Below are 19,339 nucleotides of genomic sequence, written 5' to 3'. Positions count from 1 at the left end.
CTCACCATTCTGAAGTCCGGGTCCGAATCTCGGCTCAGGCCTTCCTTCCTATGTGGCGTTCGTATGAGCTCCTCGTGCTTATGTAGTTTTTTTTTTTTTTTACACTTCAGCTTCTTCTTGCGTTCCAAAAACATGCATGTTATCTTCATAAAGGTTATATTTCCCAGAGAGGTGACTTAACTTTTTTTTTTTTTAATTAATGCAACTATTTTTTTAATTTATATATATATAAAATGTAATCCCTTTGAACATGTAAACTATCACAAATGATTGCTATGCTTCTTTTAATTTTTTTTTAATCTGCTACTTGTTCATCTTTATATGTTCAATAAACAAACTATATATATTTTTTAACCATATTTTTATTTATTATTGTTTTCTTGTGTGTTTTTTTTTTTTTTTTTTTTTTAATAAATCACACTGACGAAAGAAGCTGCTGTGATTCAACTACAGCTGCTATAAATCTTGATCCCTGACGTGGTGTTCTGATGAAAGCATATATGTGTACAATATTAAGACACCTCGGAACTGAAGATTAAATTGTGACCAAAACACATGCAATGTCCAATTTCTCTTTTTCCTTACATATTTATTTACTGTCTATTTGGTCTCTACATTGATAGAAATAAAAACAAACTCTGGCCTTGAATGCAGTTGGTCAACTCGCTGCCATCTATCAGAAAGTCAAGCTTAAAAGTGATATTTTGCAGCAGGCAGCAATCCCTGATAGCTGAAGAAACACCATGTGGTGTGTCCCGCTGTGCTCAATATAACTTCCATCCATGCCTCACACTTGCCATATTGCAATCTTTGATGCAATCACGCAGGGCAGAGAACTTGTTGAAATAAGTAGGTTACATCAGTGATGGAATAACGCTACACTTGCAAAACATACACTTGATGTCTATTTCATTGAAGGTCAGCACAGTCAGTTACTTGTTTGGACATGGAGTTAGAGCAAATGGGAGGAGTCAAACTTTTTAAAATGCAGTATTTTAAAACCGTCTCTCTTTGCATTATCACCTTCATTGTCACACATAAGCCGAGATAGCAATGTGTCAAATATGTGTTTTTATGTTCTTCACAACATATGAATACTGGTTTTAAGTGGAACAGTAAAAGTAACGTAAGAGCTATGAGCTCTGACACAAACACTTTTTATAGTCCAGTTGATTGAATGAGTCAAACCTTTGATCAAGTGGTTGCTTTACATGACAGAACTTGCAGCCAACAGCAACCAGATGTGTTGTTATGAGATTCTATTGTTATGAGGACGTTCTCATTGGGGTCACAGGTGAGTTGGATCCGGCGCCTACCCTGGACAAGTCCCCCGTCTATCACAGGGGTACATATGTACAAATAATTCACACTCACATTCATATCGTATATTCGTACATCATTATGCACAATTCTGAGTCTACATTCAACATTAGCCATTTATACAAATTGAGAGGCAACCACTCGGAAAATCATGGCCAGAGTCAGAGAGCTGATCAAATGCTAAATATCAGAACTGTAATTCTGATGTGCTAACCACTAGGACACCATCATGTAGCCAGAAAAACAACACAAAAACAAAGAAAGAAAGAAAGAAAGAAAGAAAGAAAGAAAGAAAGAAAGAAAAAGAAAGAAAGAAAGAAAGACTTTGGTTGAGATCTACTCGAATGTACATTGCAGACAGAAACAAAATATCACCAATTGTGTAAAACACTACAAGCCACTCTGGGGAAAACAAAAACATAAGTGAGTGCTTAAGATGCTTTTGAGGCAAATGTAAATCTTTCAAGTAATCCTAGCAATGCGAAAACAACTGACATAGCGTTAGCACAATTAGCATGCTCCGAGCGAGTGATGGGACGAAATGGGCCGAGGCTCCGAAGCATGTGTCGAGTAATGGGAGGGGGCGTTTCGACGAAACTTGTATCGAGGCGCGAATCATTTCGGCAAAACCCGGAACTGGTGACATGTGAAGCCTCGTCGGCCTGCTGAATCACGTGAACGCTTCGTGAGTGGTCTGACGTTTGGCGCGCATTGCAAACACAGTACAGACTACGGTATAAATTGGTAGCAAAACGCAATGGCGATCGCCTGTTATCTCACATTTCGTGGATTTCGGGCTCCTGTGCTAGTTACACCTGTGCAATCTTTTTTTGAGCCATGTCTATTACTTGCGATGGAACCTGCGCGAAAAAGGCGATCCTCCCCTGTATGGGAACATTTTGATTTGATTGCTTCCAATAAGGTAAGGGAGAAAAACTACATTAATATAAATGTGACAATGCAGCTTTTCGCTTGTTCTTGTGTCTAACTTTTGTTATTTCATAGTTGAAGTGTCTGTTGTGTCCAAGGGAACTTGATGGCGCCATAGAATAAATGAAGCACCATGAAGCTTTGCTACATGTGCAAACCAATTGGCTGCAAAGCTTCATTGCTTCATGAGGCTTCATTTAGCCATCCCGACTTCCTAGCCATAAAGCAAAGTATGCACACGTTTAAACCATTAGCAAGTGAAAATAAAAATTAACCGCCAAGCATTTTGGGTAAATTTTATGCTATCAAAATTAGTCCACAGAAACAAATAACAAAACATGACTTTTTATGGCTTTTTTTTTTGTAGGTTATTTCAAACAAGCCAGTCCCAAGGTAAATACTAATGACAAAAATATACAGCAGATTTTTTTTTCTTTTGCTGTAATGCATCGTAGCAACGTTCCATATTTCTTGTTTGTGCATAGCCTATGGGTATTTGTTCACAGCAGGAAAATGAATGAACCATTTGTGATCTATTTGCAGTTATTTTCAGTGTCATTTGGGGGGGGACGTTAAAAAAAGAAATAAATGCAACTCAGTCTACGCAATCCTGAACAGGTTAAGCAGTGCCAGTAGGTAAAACAGTTATGAAATGTCCTACAAAATTGGCCTAACTTAACTACAACTTACAAAATTTCCATTTTTATACAAATGTACAGCAACTTTTCAAAACTCACTTGAGGCGTTGTCAGCCGCTGAAGCTCCGCAAGTCTGCATGCAGCACGACTCGTCACTCTCCCACGCTGTTCCCATCTTGTGTGTGCAAATGAAGAGCGCAGACACCCGCAGGTGCTTAATCAGTTGACCCCTGAACCCCCCGAAGCTCACTTTATCCCTGCGGCTCCGCCTTCCATTTTGTGTCCCCTTTTGAACATCTTTCTGTCTCAGTGCCTCTGATTTATGCAACTGCTGCTATGACCTATATAGTAAAGGCCATTTTGAAATGCATGTGTGCATACAATTATGTATCTCGCTGTGTTTATCCCCGGTGGGTCTCCTGTGCGTGTGGGAAAACGTGAAGGTCTCCTACAGTGTGCAGGTCCCTGGCGGGGCTCTCCGGTGTGTGTCTTGAGGTCCACGCTGACCCTGATGTGTCACTTCTGCTTATAGCATTGACCACACAACTGGTGGACCACCGTGAATCACTCAAAACGCACTATGACCTCTGCAGCCCGCCGTTAACCCTGCATGATTATTTTCCGTACATCCCTGTGACATTTTCCTCCAGGCACAATAGGCTCCACTTTATGGCACGAAACCCACAGGCCTGGAAAAGTTTGAGCAACAGTTGCCACGTTGAACATACGTCATGTGTGAGTTTATACATGTTCCCAGGCCCGGGGGACAGTTTGACCTCACACAATTTGCATTTGAAGAGCACAGCGGACTGCCACCAGGTAGAATACGTTAACCTTTTACAAAACTTTTGTGCAGCCGTTCTGCACACATAATTTGCAGTGTTTATTAAAAGTTCAAAGGGGAAAAACAAAGTGACATGCTGTATATAGGATTTATTTTGACAATCACATGAAAATACCTCATCAGTGTCGACCAATTATTGATTGAGATGAACAAATGCTAAATTAAGTATAATCCTCTCCATTATTCAAATGGACATTCATGTTAAGTACACATATGGAAGTTTGAGCTACCTTTATTTAAGTAAAATAGTCACACAAAAAATTTAACAAGTGTCCTAACAATAAATATCAGAATGGCAGAAACATTCATCTGTATTATGTCTCATAACATGAGAAAGGCCACATTTCGCACATTACACTTTGATAACTTTAGAGAGCAAAACAACTCCCATTCGTTTTATTCAAATGCACAATGATGATTTGTATTTAATACTTAAAAATGAAATTGTAAGGAATGTGATGGATTGACATGAGGGCAACAAAAACACACACAAAAAAACAAAACAAAAAAATCTTCAGTACTCTTGCATCCTCTGTAACCCAAATAAATAAGAACATTTCACATTGGGCATTGACCTACAGGTGGCGCTCTACAAGCTACTGGTAGGCAGTCAAACATAAGCGATTGTTTCAGAACTCACAAACAATGAACATTGATCATTACACGTGTTTACAAATGAAAGCGGAGGTCGGGAAGATGACTTGAAATCAAGTGGCATTATGAAAACCAAAAATCTGGACCACCTCTGCCATCACATTATGCTTTGCTCACAATGGCAATGATTGCAATTTGAACCGCAGGGTTGCCATAACAATTGTTTTATATTTATTTAAAAAATATATAAAGAAAATAGAATTTACAATTTCAAAAGAAAAAAAAAAGACCCCCAAATGCTGGTGCCTTTACGCAACCAGGTTAAATCCTTCTTCAAAACAAAAACATAACAGGAATGAACGTTTCCTTCGGAATGTGCTTTAATGCTTGTGGTCCATATGAGATGCAGTAAAATGTGAGGGGGCACACATACATGCGCACTCGACTCTTGCCAAGCTGGAGGCCATTCGGGAAGCCGTCAGGGATAAACACCCCCCATCAAAGTGTCCGAAACACATTCAAGTATAAACTGCAACTGTGCAGGGGGAATTGAATCATGGCGCTCTTATCCATTCACGTTTGGTCCACTTCACTTCCTCCTGTTTCTTCATTCTTGTCCCCGCAGTGTCACAGGCTGATCATGTCACCGGAGAGTGGCGAGGTCACCTGATGACGCCAAACACCTGCTCTGTACAAAAGACATATAAGCTGAAGTTGTGTCTCTGTTGCAGGTTGAGCCGTAAATCTCCACACTCTCTTTAGCTGAGAGGTCAAGCTTGAAATGTTTATAGACGGCAGACATTTTGGCGATATAATGCTGTTCATAATGTGACCTCATGCATCAAAATGGAATACAGTTGTAGCTTGACTTAATTGTGACACCCCTGCTATCAACTTGGTATAAAACGAATATAAAAAGTGCCCCCCAAATAATGAGACCAAGATAATTTTCCACCATTAAAGGGGAAGTAACCCCCCCCCCCCCAATTTTTCTTAGTCTACATTGTGTAGATATCGTGTTTGTGGAATATAAATGAAGCAGCAAAATCCATCTGTTATCCAGCACGGGGGTAGCCATTTTGCCATTTGGAACGACCAATCACGGTCCACCTATTCACTGAGTTTGGTCATGTGACGCTCACAAGCTGAGCCATGATTGGTCGTTACCTGAACTCTGAACAACTGTGATGTCATTTACATTCTACATCAAGTGGCAAAATGGCCGCCCCCAGAGATCGATAAAATCAGGTGGCTTGACTCACTGAGTCATTTTCAACAGTAAGAAGATAATATTTTGTCTATAATCTGATAGCCATTACTTTTCATGAACGATTAATAACTTTAAAAACTAATTTTGCCACTTGCTGTCAACTCAAGATGACATCACCTGTGCTGAGGAAACGACCAATCATGACTCAGTTTGCTGACCAAACCCAGAAACCAGGTGAGCTGTGGTCGTTACCTATTTCCTAACTACAAGTGATGGCATCTTCAGCTGACAGCAAGTGGAAAAATTAGATTTAAAAAAATTGCTTTTAAAGGTATTAATTTTACCTGAAAAATAATGAAGTTATCAAATTAATTGTAGACAAAATATTCACATTTTACTGCTGAAAAGGACTAGTCAAATATCCCTTTAACCACACAGTTGGCCATTCTAGAAACACAACCCTGTGCAAGTTGCCTAGTATTGACAAAACATGAATGATAATACAGAAAAGAATTGATTTTGCACACTACAAAGTGAGTCGTATTGTTTATAGAAGGCGACGTGCTTGTTGTGCATGTATATTGATTACACATTATTATGCAACATGGCAATAAAGCATGCAGGAAATTGGATCTGTGTAGGTTTTTGAGGTGACAATTTTCAATATATATTCATTTCAACGGGGAAAAACACTTAAAAGTATGAAGAAACTGCAGTTTCATGTATTCATCCTAAATTATGCACTCTTGGACATCGCCATGCATCTACAAGTAGCGAGTAAACATAGGAGAATTAGTGTTCAACTGTACCTTTCTTGCAGCCTCCATTATCGAATGTCTCTAAATAGCTGGAAGATAAATGGACAAATGGTTTAGAGCAGATAAAGACTGGAAGGCGGCTGGAAAAGGCAAACTTTGCAATAAGCCACGCACAAACAATGCACATATTTGACGAATACTCACACATGCCGTACTGTTCAAGCAAATGCGTTCTACTCGACATGCACTGAAAGCACAACAGAGACCTCCACATCAGTTTGTCAACATCTCCCACCCACACAAGCGCACACACCCAAGCAAGGATCTCGCTTCCTAAAATGAATGGATCAATGAATTTGATAGATGAGAATCAATAGAAAGCATGTGAGGCATTGCAATCAGAGTTATGGGATGTCTGCTAAGAGCAAAGGGAGACATTACACTAACCTTTCCCTACCAAAAAAAAAAAACAGACGGAGCAGATGATATTGATGCCGTTGGACTGCTGTGGTCAAATGTCTCCACGTTTGTAATGGAGCCCAGCAGAGCTTCAGGGATGATGTTTGTCAGCTCGGTGCCAAGTCGACAAGGCAGCAGCGTTCCTGCGGGCGCGGGATCTTTTTCATTGTTTCGGGCTTTTCAAAGCCAGCTTGGCAAACCAGCTCGTGCCAGAATAACTTCTGCGCTCGTCTTTTCTTGGCTCACACTTGCACCGACGACAATATGGAGATGACGCCGTTACCCCTCTTCCTCTCGGCTCCGCTTTTCAAGCCCAGCATGCAAATGAGTCATCTATTCTTCTGTGCTGGCAAGTGGGGAGCCCCTCATATTTTTTGGAATCGAAAGTCACAGTTTAGGAAGCCAGATCCCGTTATGATGGTTAAATCAAATATGAATCACAGGACAGAGATTATACATGCTTCTCAGGCACAAACCCCAAACTATTGTCCTATTGAATGTAGTTCAAAAGAAAAAATGAAACATGCTGGGCAACAATTGACTCATAAAAAAATTACTCTTAGTGGGACCACCTTGGTAATTTGTGAAAGAATAGTCTTCCATTACAAAAGATAATAACGCAGATTTATTACTTCCATCAGTTTGCCAAATTACAGTATTTTTTTTTTTTTTTACTTTTTCCAAATATTACAAGCATCCATTTCATCAAATCCACTTTCCATGCCTTCTAATTTAACATTTATTTTAATTTAATCCCAATTAAATGCAAGAGAAAATGTGTCTGTTAAAAATATGATGAAGTGATTATACATTTACATGATTTTTACAATCCTAAAGCCCTCTGAGGAAAACCAACCAAGTACGATGGGACGCATAATGAAAATAATCAAATCTATGAAAGAGATATTAGCTACATCTTTTTATTAGAGGAATCCACTGTTATTAATTTTGGTCCTGCGTCACAATGGAATCAATACTCTTGGCTCAATCAAAAATAATAGTCATGTTATCTTGTCAAAGGATGTGAAGAATACTTAAATACCGATACAGGTATCGGTATCGGGCTGATACTAGGCCTTACAAGGTATCTCGCAACAGCAGCCGATAACTCTTGTGACCGTTTTACAATGAGGAACGAGAAATTAGAAGAATAGAAAATTGTCAGTCATTTCTATATTCTAATATATATTAGTCATTGTTTTCTAGGGGGGAAAGTGATATTGAACATCCTTATTGGTAATAATATCAATCTGGCGTTATTTATTTTGCAAAGGCAGATGTTTTGATACAGAGAATGTGTGATAGTAACTAGGGCTGGGTTTAAAAAAAAAAAAAAATCAACTCATCAATATCGAATCGATTTTCCTTTTCGAGCCCGATATCGATTCATAAAATCATGAATCGATTATTTTCATCTCTTTTTCCCATACATTCATAAAAAAAATGGAATTTTAAAATCAAATTTTTTTTTTTTACAATTATTTGTGTCTTACAGTTTTCTTGAAACTTAGGGGCCTATTCACTAAAGGTTTGCGTCGCCTTTGCACAGCGCTAACCGGCAAAAATGGAGCATTTAGGGAGCACCTAATTCACTAAACACGCGCAGATGGGGAAATCCGTCACTAAGTGCTCTGCCAAACAGATTGCGTCACGGTGCGCCGGTGTTATTTGCGCGTATGTAAATGAGGTAATTTGCATACATTTGACGCAAAATATGCCCACCCTACTGCAAATGAGACTCATTGATATGCAGCGTCTAATTCACTAACACCAGCGCAAATAGCAACACCTCGTTTGCGTGACGCAAATAACGTTTTTGGAAAGCATGTATTAACCTGACGCACCTCGATCTCCGGCAGTGCATGCCATTTGCCACACAACATGCGCGGCTGATCACGCAGAGAGGAGAGAAAGAGAGCGAAAAAGAGAGCGAGGGGGAAATATTTCCGTGTTAGTTTAAGACACATCGCGTAACCCGGGCTGATCGGCATTTTACGATCATTTTTACGTGCCAGATGCATACTGTACGGCCACGCCAACCTCTGAAAATATATTTTTGAAACACGATCGCACCAATAATTTGTACTTTATGAATGAATGATGCCGTTGTCGTCCTCTCTGCTCTGTACAGCTTAATGGCGCTACAAACGTTTACTCTCGGTCCAACCTCGCTTTCTGATAATGTCATCTTTCCCGCAACTGTTACTATACTACAATGTTCTTAGCACAAATCAATTGCCATGTGTGGTAAATCAGGTGCAAATTTGCTCCAAGCTGTCAGTTTTGTGGGCGTGTTTGCGCCGGTATATGATTAGAGCAATATCCTTAGTGAATAGGTGGGTAACTGGGCGCAGACTGCGGGTGCAGTTGTGGTGCAATATTTTGCGCTATTACTGGACGCAGCGCATTCTGAGTGAATATGCCCCTCACTGTTTACGTCAATTCAAAAGTATTTTCTTACATTTAGGAAATAGCTGATTATTTGCACTTTAAAGAATTCAGAATCTTTTAAATTTATATTTACAATTATTTAATTAGAATGATGAAAATATTTTCATCTCATCCTTGTTGATGTCAATGTTTGTGTAACGTGATTATAACACATGTTGCTTTCATTCAAATTTAACCAGTTACTATCTCCACAGAATTGAATTTGGAATTTAATGTTTGTGGAATTTTTATCAAGTCCTTGATATCTAAGAAGCATTGATGTTCCATAATTTACCAGATTGAAGTGAAGTGAATCGGGGAAAATCTAAATCAAATCGAACTGAACTCTTGTGAATTGAAATCGAATCAATACCCAGCCCTAATAGTAATTATTTTAGTCATTATTTTTATAATAAAAAGTACAGAAAGCTCAAACACATTCATACTCTGGCATTTTTGTTTGGTGTATGTACACTTACAGTTAATTTGAGCACTTTAAATGGTGCAAACAAATAATATTTCTTCAAAACGGTCATGGATGTGAAACTAACAAATTTCTCAGTATTTCTAACTTTTTTTACAGTATATTTTCCACCAAAAAAAGCTACCACTTCAACATTTAAAAATGCACTTAACCAGGCTATGAATCATGTTGGACACATGAAGGACCATGGTTGAGGGTTTGCACCAGCAACTCCGAATGGAGAGCAAGCAAATTGAAGCTGCCGGCTTTGTGCTGCGATTGAAAGTGGTGATTGGTAGGTTTGACTCACAGCAAGCGGATCTTGGCTGAAAGCTGCTACGCTGTTCCGCATCTCATTCTCACTGCCACGCAGCGGTATCAGTGACACGTTACCGTGACGCGTGTCGGGCAACACGCGGCTCGCGCGGCTCGGCTGGAGTCCGTCCTGAGGCCACACGTCGCCGTCGTTCTTTAAAGAGGGGCAGAATGGCGAAGCATGAGACAAACCTGGACAAAGTCAATGCTTCTGATCTGCAGCTTTTATGTGACATCTATTAGAATGGGTATTGAAAAATCATTTTGTACAGATGAATCATATGGATTGGGGCACCTGGCCGAGAGCGTGTGGTGATGTGTGAGTGAGAAGGAGCAGAAGCTCACCTGAATACTCAGAAAAGTAGCGTACCACTCTCTCATTTCTGGCTGAGTCTCACAGCAGAGGTACCTGCAGAAATAAAACCAGACAAAGTGAACCATTGTGGGAGCTAAAGCGCAATTGGAGAATATTATTCATTTTAGTATGCAGTGTGTTTGTGATTATCTGTACGTGGACTGGAATGCTTTATGCAACTCACTTTGCCCTTTGAGTCATCACAGCTGCTGAATAAATACTTTTTAATTATACATGATTTTGGCTTTGAGCACATATTTTGAATAAACATTTATTCAGTTGCTGAGACTTAATGGAAACACAGATTGACAGAAAATGGAGAACAAAATTGGTAAACAAAAAAGGGGTCAGGCTTGCACACGTATGCACTCACATACAGGATCTGCCTTCTGCCAGATTTTTATCATTCGGACAAACAGCTCATTAAGAGGATGCACGCCAAGATACACGAGTCAATTTGTTAGTCAAATACACTGTCGTGTACACATTTATTTTAGCACGCATACCCCTCTTTTTTTAGTTCATAATGACGCTTAGATTTGAAGCAGTGGTCTTATTTGTATAATCATTTTGACATGTCCCATCCATTGCAGATAAATCTATTCTTATATGTAATCTTAAAGAATATTGAGTCTTGTGACCAGTTCTGGGATACGGGTGAGGTAGATTCTCTTCAAGAAAGAGTACCTGGAGAAAATCCACAAAGAAACATTCAAACTCCACAGATTCCAGTTTCAAACTTAGAACCTCTGACAGAGAGGCAGACGGCAGATGTGTTGTTAGCCCATTAGTCTAATGAATCCCTGATAGGATATTGGGTGCCAAATACTGTAAATAAAGACCCCTTTATCTTTCAATCTCAAGCAACCCCTTGAATATATTCATCAACCCCCTGCTGCTCCATTCCTCCCTTCTGGTATGTTTTTGTCATGAGTAACATGACCATAGAAAAAAACAACAACAAAAAAAACCCACAACAATTAAGCCAACAGCAGGATGAGACCATCAATGCCATCACTCGAGAGTTGAGGCATAAAAATATTGTACTTATATAAGTGACCGGATTCTCTCTGTTTACGATGGACTCTTGACGCATGTCAAGATGCTAATTATCTCAGTCGCGTAGCGCTGATGCTAATCGACAAGTTAGCAAAATGACTAAAAAACAGACAAAATATTGTGGCTTCACAATTATTGTTATATCAACAAAATACCCCACTTTTCGTGTTGATTGTATCATTCATAAGCATTACCATCGTGACCTCACCATATTAAAGCGTTGTTGTTACCCTAGTTATGGTGTTTGTGCTGCTAGTACAGATATAAATACATAGCGGATTTGCGTTTCTTGTTGTGGCCTTTTATTAACTCAGTTGCGCCCCAAAACTTATAAATATGTTCTATTTTAAATGTATTAAGTGTCCCAAAGATATATTTATATGTTGTTGTTGTTTTTTTATGTTTTTTAATGCTGGAGCATAATACAGAAGGCTTTGATGCAGTCTCTCAACTGCAGAGAAAGGGTAAAAAAAATGGTAGCTATTACAAAAATGGCCAGCAGGCGGCAGCAGAGTATAATAGATCAACCAGGGCCAAGATGAAAACAAGATGTTTCCCCACAATTCTAAGCAGATTTGTGAATAATGATGAAACTTAGCCATATTCCAATGCTAACTGCTGCAAAACGGAAACAGATAGAAATATATATTTTTTTTTTTTTCTTGATTAAGGAAGAGAAGTTGTGGACTTCTATGAACCGGTCCGTGGTGGAAAAAAGGTTGGGGACCACTGCTGTACAATAAATGTTAAACATCCTGGATGCAATATAGCTAATACAGTGTGTATATATACAAATTTCCTGCCAATCTGGGCTATTTTTTCCTGTACACAGGAAAATCCCCAGTGAGACTGCTTGTGTTTACAATATGTGTAACAAAAAAGAATTGTAGCGCCCCAAGCAGTAAAATGTCGCTGAGGAAACACCTGCAGTGATGTACTATTCTGCAACAGGAATAAAACTTCATGTAACAAAGTTTGGTTGAAATGTATTGTAGTGTGAGAACTTTCTTAAAAGTTTGCTGTAGTCACTGTGGAATCTCTACGCAGAACTTTGCTGCGTAAAAAGAACAAGTTGGTTGACCTGTTGCTTCTATTTACTTTCTACTGCAACTCACCACTGCTGTCTCTCGGCCTTTTCTTGTTTCTTGCTCTCGTAGACCACAGTCAGTCCCCAACTGCAATCAGGAACAGAGAGAGATTGGTTATTTCAAAAACAGCCAAGGTGCAGTGTCATTTTTGGAATCAGCCTGCCCTCTACAGGCCATTTGACACACTGTTAGCAAGGTCACAATATTTGAAAATGTTACCAATCAATATTTCATACAATTATTATAAACAGTCTCATCTCTGAAAGAGATTAGCAAAAAGTACAACATTTTTTGCATTCCGTTTTAAACTGAATGTCATAATTTCAAAGTCAACAAAAATCCATTACAGGTCAGTGGCGTCACAGAGCTAAATGTACTGAATTCATCTATCCATCCATCTTCTTGGCCGCTTATTCCTCACAAGGGTCGCGGAGGGTGCTGGCGCCTATCTCAGCTGGCTCTGGGCAGTAGGCAGGGGACACCCTGGACTGGTTGCCAGCCAATCGCAGTGTACTGAATTTATTAGCATAATTTTGCTGAAAAGATACTTAATGACATTCTCTGGTTGGGTGACGAATGCCACACAGTTTTGCACTGGGAGCTTAATGCTACATTTGATGCTTACAACATGAAGAATAAAAACCTTTGAATGTATGTTTTTAAAGCGGTATATCACCTTAGCACTGTCCTCATTCGCTTCTGCATCTGGGGGTTCAGTAATATTTGAATACTATATGAAATTGGATCCCATATGACCTGAATAGGTGTTTGTTCTTTGGTTGCCAATCCTGATCCTCGAGGGTCGGAGTTCTGCAGGTTTTAGATGTTTCCGTGCTCCAACACACCTGATTCTCAAGATTATCAGGCTTCTGCTATGCTTGCTGGTGATCTGATTATATGAATCAGGTGTGTTGGAGGACAGAAACATCTAAAACATGCAGGACCAGGATTGGTGAAGCCTCATTTATACTTTTACAAAGATTTTGGCACGCCAAGGCCATATGGTGAAAATGTGTTGGTCGTCTCCCTCCACCCGCCAAATTCCCCATTGACATGTTTGAATCTTGTGTTGATGTCTCCAAAATTGTTGCCTCAAGGTTGGAAGCATTTAATTAACTGTCCGAACTTTGTTAAATGCTACTTCGTAATACTTATAAACAACAATTTTACAAGATATGACACAGGTAAGTATCAATAATGCAACACGGCTTTCCTTTAAATCTATATAGCAGCGTTCCTAGGAAATAATGTCCTATCACTGGTGAGCTATTTTAGGAGCTGGCTTGCAGGCCAGTTGGTCCATACTGCACATGGATGCATCACAACATGTGTGATCACTCTTCACAACCTCACCATGTTGGAGCACGGAGTTTCTTCTTGATACCCAAGTAGACCCTCAGGTTCCTAACTGGCCAGTCACGTTCTGGACGGTTACTCTGGGTGACGGAGAAGAAGAGGGAACAAGGCCAGTGTGAACAAGGAATGTGTGGGAGGATGAGTTTGCATGTGCGCCTGTGCCAAACTCACTCGGACTTCCTTGTACATCCGCAGCGAGCTGGAGTTGAGGATGAAATATCGGTCGTGGAAACTGCCGGAGGTCAGCCCCAACCCAAGGATGCTTCTCTCTTCTCGGAATTTCATCATGCCGTGTTTGGATGGGTCAACCTTGCTGGCTGTAGGGCAGAGTGGAGGGTTATTTTTATTTATTTATTTATTTATTTATTTATTTAATTTTATTTTTTTTATTCAATCATTATACAAATTCATTTATTTATTTATGTATATATTATGCTAAACAATGATGAAATTGTTTACCCAGGTAGATGATCATTGCTTCCATAGCAATGTGCTTCTTGATGAGAAGATGGGAGTCTGTGCCAAAGGAATGAAGGATGGGTAAGACTCGCTCACGATAGTGCAGAGGACGTTCTGCAAAAGGAGTGGATGGAGAGGGAATGCTATTGAAAATTAGAGGACGACAAACTTGACTACCTACAAGTGGTAGTTACTAGTTACATGAATTGGCATAACTGGAACTGCAAGATATGGAGGGCCAAAAATGCCAAATAAATAAATAAATACATACATACATACATACATGAAAGTTAAACTAAAAATGAATATTTAAAAATATCATTAAAAAAAATTGAATACAAAAATATAAATGGAAATAAAAACAAAAAATGTATATACATAAACAAATAAAAGTAAAAATAAATTCAAAAATAAAAATCTGATTCAAAAAATAAAAATAAATGTGAATGAAATAAATACAAAAATAAATATATAAATAAAATTGTCAATTAATAAATAGAAATCCTCTGCTCTCATATTTATGCCATGCTGCAGATGCTGTCAACATGAAATGCATCATGCAATGTTATTAAAATGGAAGGTCCTAAGTATGTCTTAGGTTGATATTTATTGATTAATATTTAAATCTGTGTGTGTTATTTGCTTTACACACATACATATATATATATATATATATATATATATATATATATATGTATATATATATATATATATATATATATATATATATATATATATATATATATATATATATATATATCTCCATCCATCCATTTTCTTGACCGCTTTATTCCTCACAAGGGTCGCGGGGCTGCTGGCGCCTATCTCAGCTGGCTCTGGGCAGTAGGCAGGGGACACCCTGGACTGGTTGCCAACCAATCGCAGTATATATATATATATATATATATATATATATATATATATATATATATATATATATATATATATATATATATATATATATTTTATTTTTTTTTTTTTTTTTTTGCATTTCATTTTTGAATGATATCTTTATATCCCTTTCTTATTTTCAATGTTATTTTTTTTATTTTATTTTTTTTATTTGGCATTTTTGGTCCTCCATACAAGAAGCACAATAATTTAACTTCCTAATATACAGCAGTTTCCCCACCTACACACCAAACTCAAATTAGCTTCCTCAGTGTTCTAGTGTCCAAGTGCAGAGAGTGGTAAACAGGCAAAATGAAACAGGCAACATGTCTTTGTTACGTTTTTTTTTTTTTTTTTTCCCCCCCTCCATGCAACATAAAATCTAGCCAATTATTTGTGGGTTACTGGCATTTGAAAAGCCACCTACAGGCTTTCCGGTGGTCAACCAGATGGCCAACAAAGAAGGCTCACAAACAATCCATAACACACTCTTGCAGCTATAAGGATGTTCGTGACTCATTTCTACTCAAATTTACCAATGTGAACACACTTTGTGTTCTATTTAACGCAAACCACAGTATACAGTGACATCAAGCTCACCCATTTCTTCCTTGTCGATGACCTCCCAGCAATTCCAGTACTCTTTGTCTTTAACAGGAATGTTGCGCCTGTCCAATATCTCACAGGTCAATTCTGCTGCCGTCATAGATGCAGGGATCTGTTGAAAGTGAACACGAGTTTAAAGTTGAAGTATGCTTAACATCAGTCCCAGATTCTTTCATGGAACATGGACATAAACACTTTCTCCTTAGGTCAGCGCTACCTTCACATGCTGCTCAGCAGTGTCCTTCTTTTCCTCCAAATAAACTGTGCAGATGAAATGCCCACCAGGTTCAGTGCTCTGCGGTTTTCAGTGGGTACAAAAATATCAGTAATTAACAAAATATGCATTTATTCACACAAAACTAGATTGCATGCATGTCTGTGCGCTTAACAATATATAAACAGAACATGTACATATTTTAACATAGTTAAGTATTTAGACAGATGCCCACATATAGGTCGCTTGCACGTGTCGTCACTTCCGCCTCGGATTTCTCGTAGTCGCCATGCTGGGTGGCCTCCATTTACGTAGCGATTCGGTCTAACACGTATCTATCACGTTTGTTTTCTGCGTTTAAAATGGTACATTGTTGCTGCATCGTTGGCTGTTCGAACAAAGCCCAGGGGGAAAATGGTCGGCCTTTCTGCCGAATTCCGAAAATAATTAGGAACCAGGGCCTGGAGACAGAGGAGTGCGGACTCCGGAGGGAAGTCGTTACTTTGGGCTCGTGTGTGCAGCCATCACTTTGTGAGCGGTAAGCTTGTTTACCTTTATTTAATGCATGAGGATTAATAACGTTTCGACCGCCCATATATGGGCAAGTTGCTTATGTTTTGGATTCATGAGCAAGCAAGTTCGGTAGTACAAGCTGGCTAGCGGACGTTAGCCGAAAGCTAACATCGAACATTTTCACCCAAGTAGTGCCAGTGCAAAGTGTTTACTGCTGAAATTGGATTGATTAGTCTTGGGCTCTTAATGCCGATAACATGTTTTTTGGTGGCAAAATGTAAACTTGGAAAAAAGAGACAGAAGGGGGTGATGCAAGAAAACAGACCCCCGGGGGTGATGCAAGTAAACAGACCCCGGTAGCCTACACATCATGCTAAAGAACTTATTCGGTAGCCTACACATCATGCTAAAGAACTTATTCACGGCCACCCTACTGCGGCAAAATAACCAGTCTTTCCATATTTTATTTGTTTATATATTTGTTTATTTTAACAGGTCGCCCTGCGCCCGTTTTTCTGTCCAATCATCCCGACTGAGCTCCAACATTAAAGTTGGGTCCCAAGTTACATCTATGTCTCAGCCCAGTCGGTGCCAAGATATGAACGTGCACAGGAGAGACAAGCAAAGAAAAGACGACTCGAAGTGGCAGAGATTGTTGCAGTTATGCAGCCAGATGGCTCCAGTAACCTGTACCCTCAAGTACTGCTGACATCATTGACTCTGGTATGCCACTCAGAATTCATTACATGATATATTGTATGCATGAGTGAATGTATGTGTTTGTTTGTGTGTGTACATGCACCTTATATTTTAGAGACATTTGGAAGTGTTTATAGAAATAAGTATTTGCCTGTAGCAATGTTCATACATTAAAAAATGCAACAAAATGTGTACATTTCTTTTACACTGACAAAAAAACTATACTACTGTACTATATTAAACCTATTACTGGTACCGTATTTTTTTGTGATCTTTTTTTATTATTATTTCTTTAGGGATCTCATGCCACACCGACTTGATTGCCAATGACATGATGGAAACGAAGACGAGCATCAAAGCATTGGAGGAGGACAACATGCGACTGTTTGTTTGGAGCTAATAAAGGCAGCGATTATACAAATTCTATTGTTGGGTTTGTTTACAAAGCTGTACATAATACAAATGACAGGATTTGACTCAATGTGCAATATGGTCCCTCTTAAAGTAATGGCATAAATCTCTATTATTTCTAAAAGCACAAAAAAATGAAGTGAATAATGATTAGATGTAGTAATTTCAGGGATAAAATTGAACTGTTAATTAATGTAGTTTATTTTAGCACAGGTGCCTACCATCCTGAGATGACGGTATGATGTAATGTTGATGGGGTACGCAATGACTTTCATTATACTATGTACAGAGGAAAAAGTTGCTCTCTTTTAAATTTGTTTAATGTAAGACAAGTACCAGTACTGTGTTACAGTTTTCCCAATAATCCTTGTTTCACACTTGTCACAAAACTACTGTCCTTTTGGCAGTCTAGATTGGCACACTTCAAGTGATATCATTTGATTTTACAATCTGCTGCAGCACAAAAAACTACTTTATTCCGCATCTTTGAAGTACATGAGCAAGTGGTAGGTGACAGCGGCTGAGCAGGAACACTGGACGTCCACTGCTGATCTAGTAAATGCTCTCCCGAGCAGTTCAGGTAAGGAGGGGACTTTGGGGGAAAAAAAAACTCTGGCCAAAACGAGCGATCTGGGTGGACTCGCTCAATCACACTTTGTCCACACCACAAAGTCGCAGAAGTCCGTCCAGTTAAACTCATCTGTGCCTGAATCTGAAAATATTACAAACATTGTAATGAAAATATGAAACATAGAATTAAATAAGAAACTACAAAAAGTAAAGCCATACATACCTGGTAATACTATTGGTGTTGTCGTGACAAGTGATGGGAATTGTTGCCATCCGGCACCAGACAGAAATTGGGTGTTGTGACAGCCTCCTTAACCGTGAGATCATAAGAAAAGCTGTCAGTATGCTCAGTAGTTACCATGAACACGTTTTATTGTACTGGAAACTGAAACTAAAAATACGTCCTCTGAGAGTGGTTAACCTTAACCATTTAGAATAAGTTGATTAACATGTAACTAGTGAAAGGGTAGCATTAAATTTAATTAAGCCACGGGGAGGCTGTGCATAGTTACTTTTTATTCTTATACGCTCTGCCATATTTGCCTGTTATAAAATGATTAGAAAAACCACATCAGGTAAACCTAGCTGTGCATGTAAACACAATAACAGGAAGCCTGAGAACAAATCAACATTTTTGTGTGCAGAATTACCAACACCATGTGGTTTACTTACGTGCAACAGCAACCGTTTCTTCTGATGCGATGTTAAAGTTTACACTCTGTATCCACCCGCTTACAAAATAATTGTAAGCCTCCAGGGATTTGTTGGCGTGTTATGGAGCATGTTGTCAACACGAGGTAGTGAAAGATGTCCAGAGATGTCACATTTGGCCAGCAAGCTTTCTCCATCAAAAAAAAAATCACCCTTGGTCAGGACGTAATTAGGATCAATCCCGCCACACAGAGACACCTTCTGCCTGTATCGTTGTTTTTGATCTTCCGGTAAATCGTGAAAATACTGCGAAAATGACATCAGGTTGATAAGCTCTACCGTGTAACTCGCGAGTGTACCTTGTGAACCGGCGGACACCCAATATGGCGCCCGAAGAAAAAATTCCCATGATGCATTACGATGTGCAAGCGACCTATAGAAGTCCATCCAGTGCAGCACAGTCCATGAAACACACAACTTGCTGTTAAATATCACATGACATGCTT

At 39.0% G+C, this 19,339-nt stretch overlaps 1 protein-coding gene and 1 long non-coding RNA gene across 11 annotated transcripts in view; both read right to left on the bottom strand.

The window, feature by feature from the left end:
• Positions 1-3,948: 3,948 nt before the first annotated feature.
• The window catches only part of arap1 (ArfGAP with RhoGAP domain, ankyrin repeat and PH domain 1), a 56,534-nt gene continuing 41,143 nt past the window's right edge, over positions 3,949-19,339 (bottom strand). For 3 of the 10 annotated variants that reach the window (XM_077540496.1, XM_077540504.1, XM_077540503.1), the window contains 11 exons: positions 15,993-16,070; positions 15,770-15,887; positions 14,279-14,392; positions 13,991-14,136; positions 13,817-13,899; positions 12,491-12,550; positions 10,307-10,370; positions 9,957-10,115; positions 6,499-6,541; positions 6,346-6,383; positions 3,949-5,014 (listed from right to left, as the gene is read on the bottom strand). In XM_077540496.1, coding sequence (XP_077396622.1) covers positions 6,376-6,383; positions 6,499-6,541; positions 9,957-10,115; positions 10,307-10,370; positions 12,491-12,550; positions 13,817-13,899; positions 13,991-14,136; positions 14,279-14,392; positions 15,770-15,887; positions 15,993-16,070 — 873 coding nt within the window. In that variant the 3' untranslated portion in view covers positions 3,949-5,014; positions 6,346-6,375. The remainder of the gene's footprint in view (positions 5,015-6,345; positions 6,384-6,498; positions 6,542-9,956; positions 10,116-10,306; positions 10,371-12,490; positions 12,551-13,816; positions 13,900-13,990; positions 14,137-14,278; positions 14,393-15,769; positions 15,888-15,992; positions 16,071-19,339) is intronic. The other 7 variants (XR_013287829.1, XR_013287830.1, XM_077540497.1 and 4 more) reach the window with 7 other exon arrangements.
• LOC144032935 (uncharacterized) lies at positions 16,233-19,273 on the bottom strand. Its single transcript, XR_013287831.1, has 3 exons — positions 18,855-19,273; positions 18,406-18,492; positions 16,233-18,324 (listed from the first exon to the last, which is right to left on the bottom strand). It is a non-coding gene; the product is annotated as an uncharacterized LOC144032935 (long non-coding RNA).

Source organism: Festucalex cinctus, chromosome 13 (genome assembly GCF_051991245.1).
Source record: "Festucalex cinctus isolate MCC-2025b chromosome 13, RoL_Fcin_1.0, whole genome shotgun sequence".
NCBI classification, from domain to species: domain Eukaryota; kingdom Metazoa; phylum Chordata; class Actinopteri; order Syngnathiformes; family Syngnathidae; genus Festucalex; species Festucalex cinctus.
Note: the sequence above shows the minus strand (reverse complement) of the source record. Positions and strands in the feature narration are given on the sequence as shown.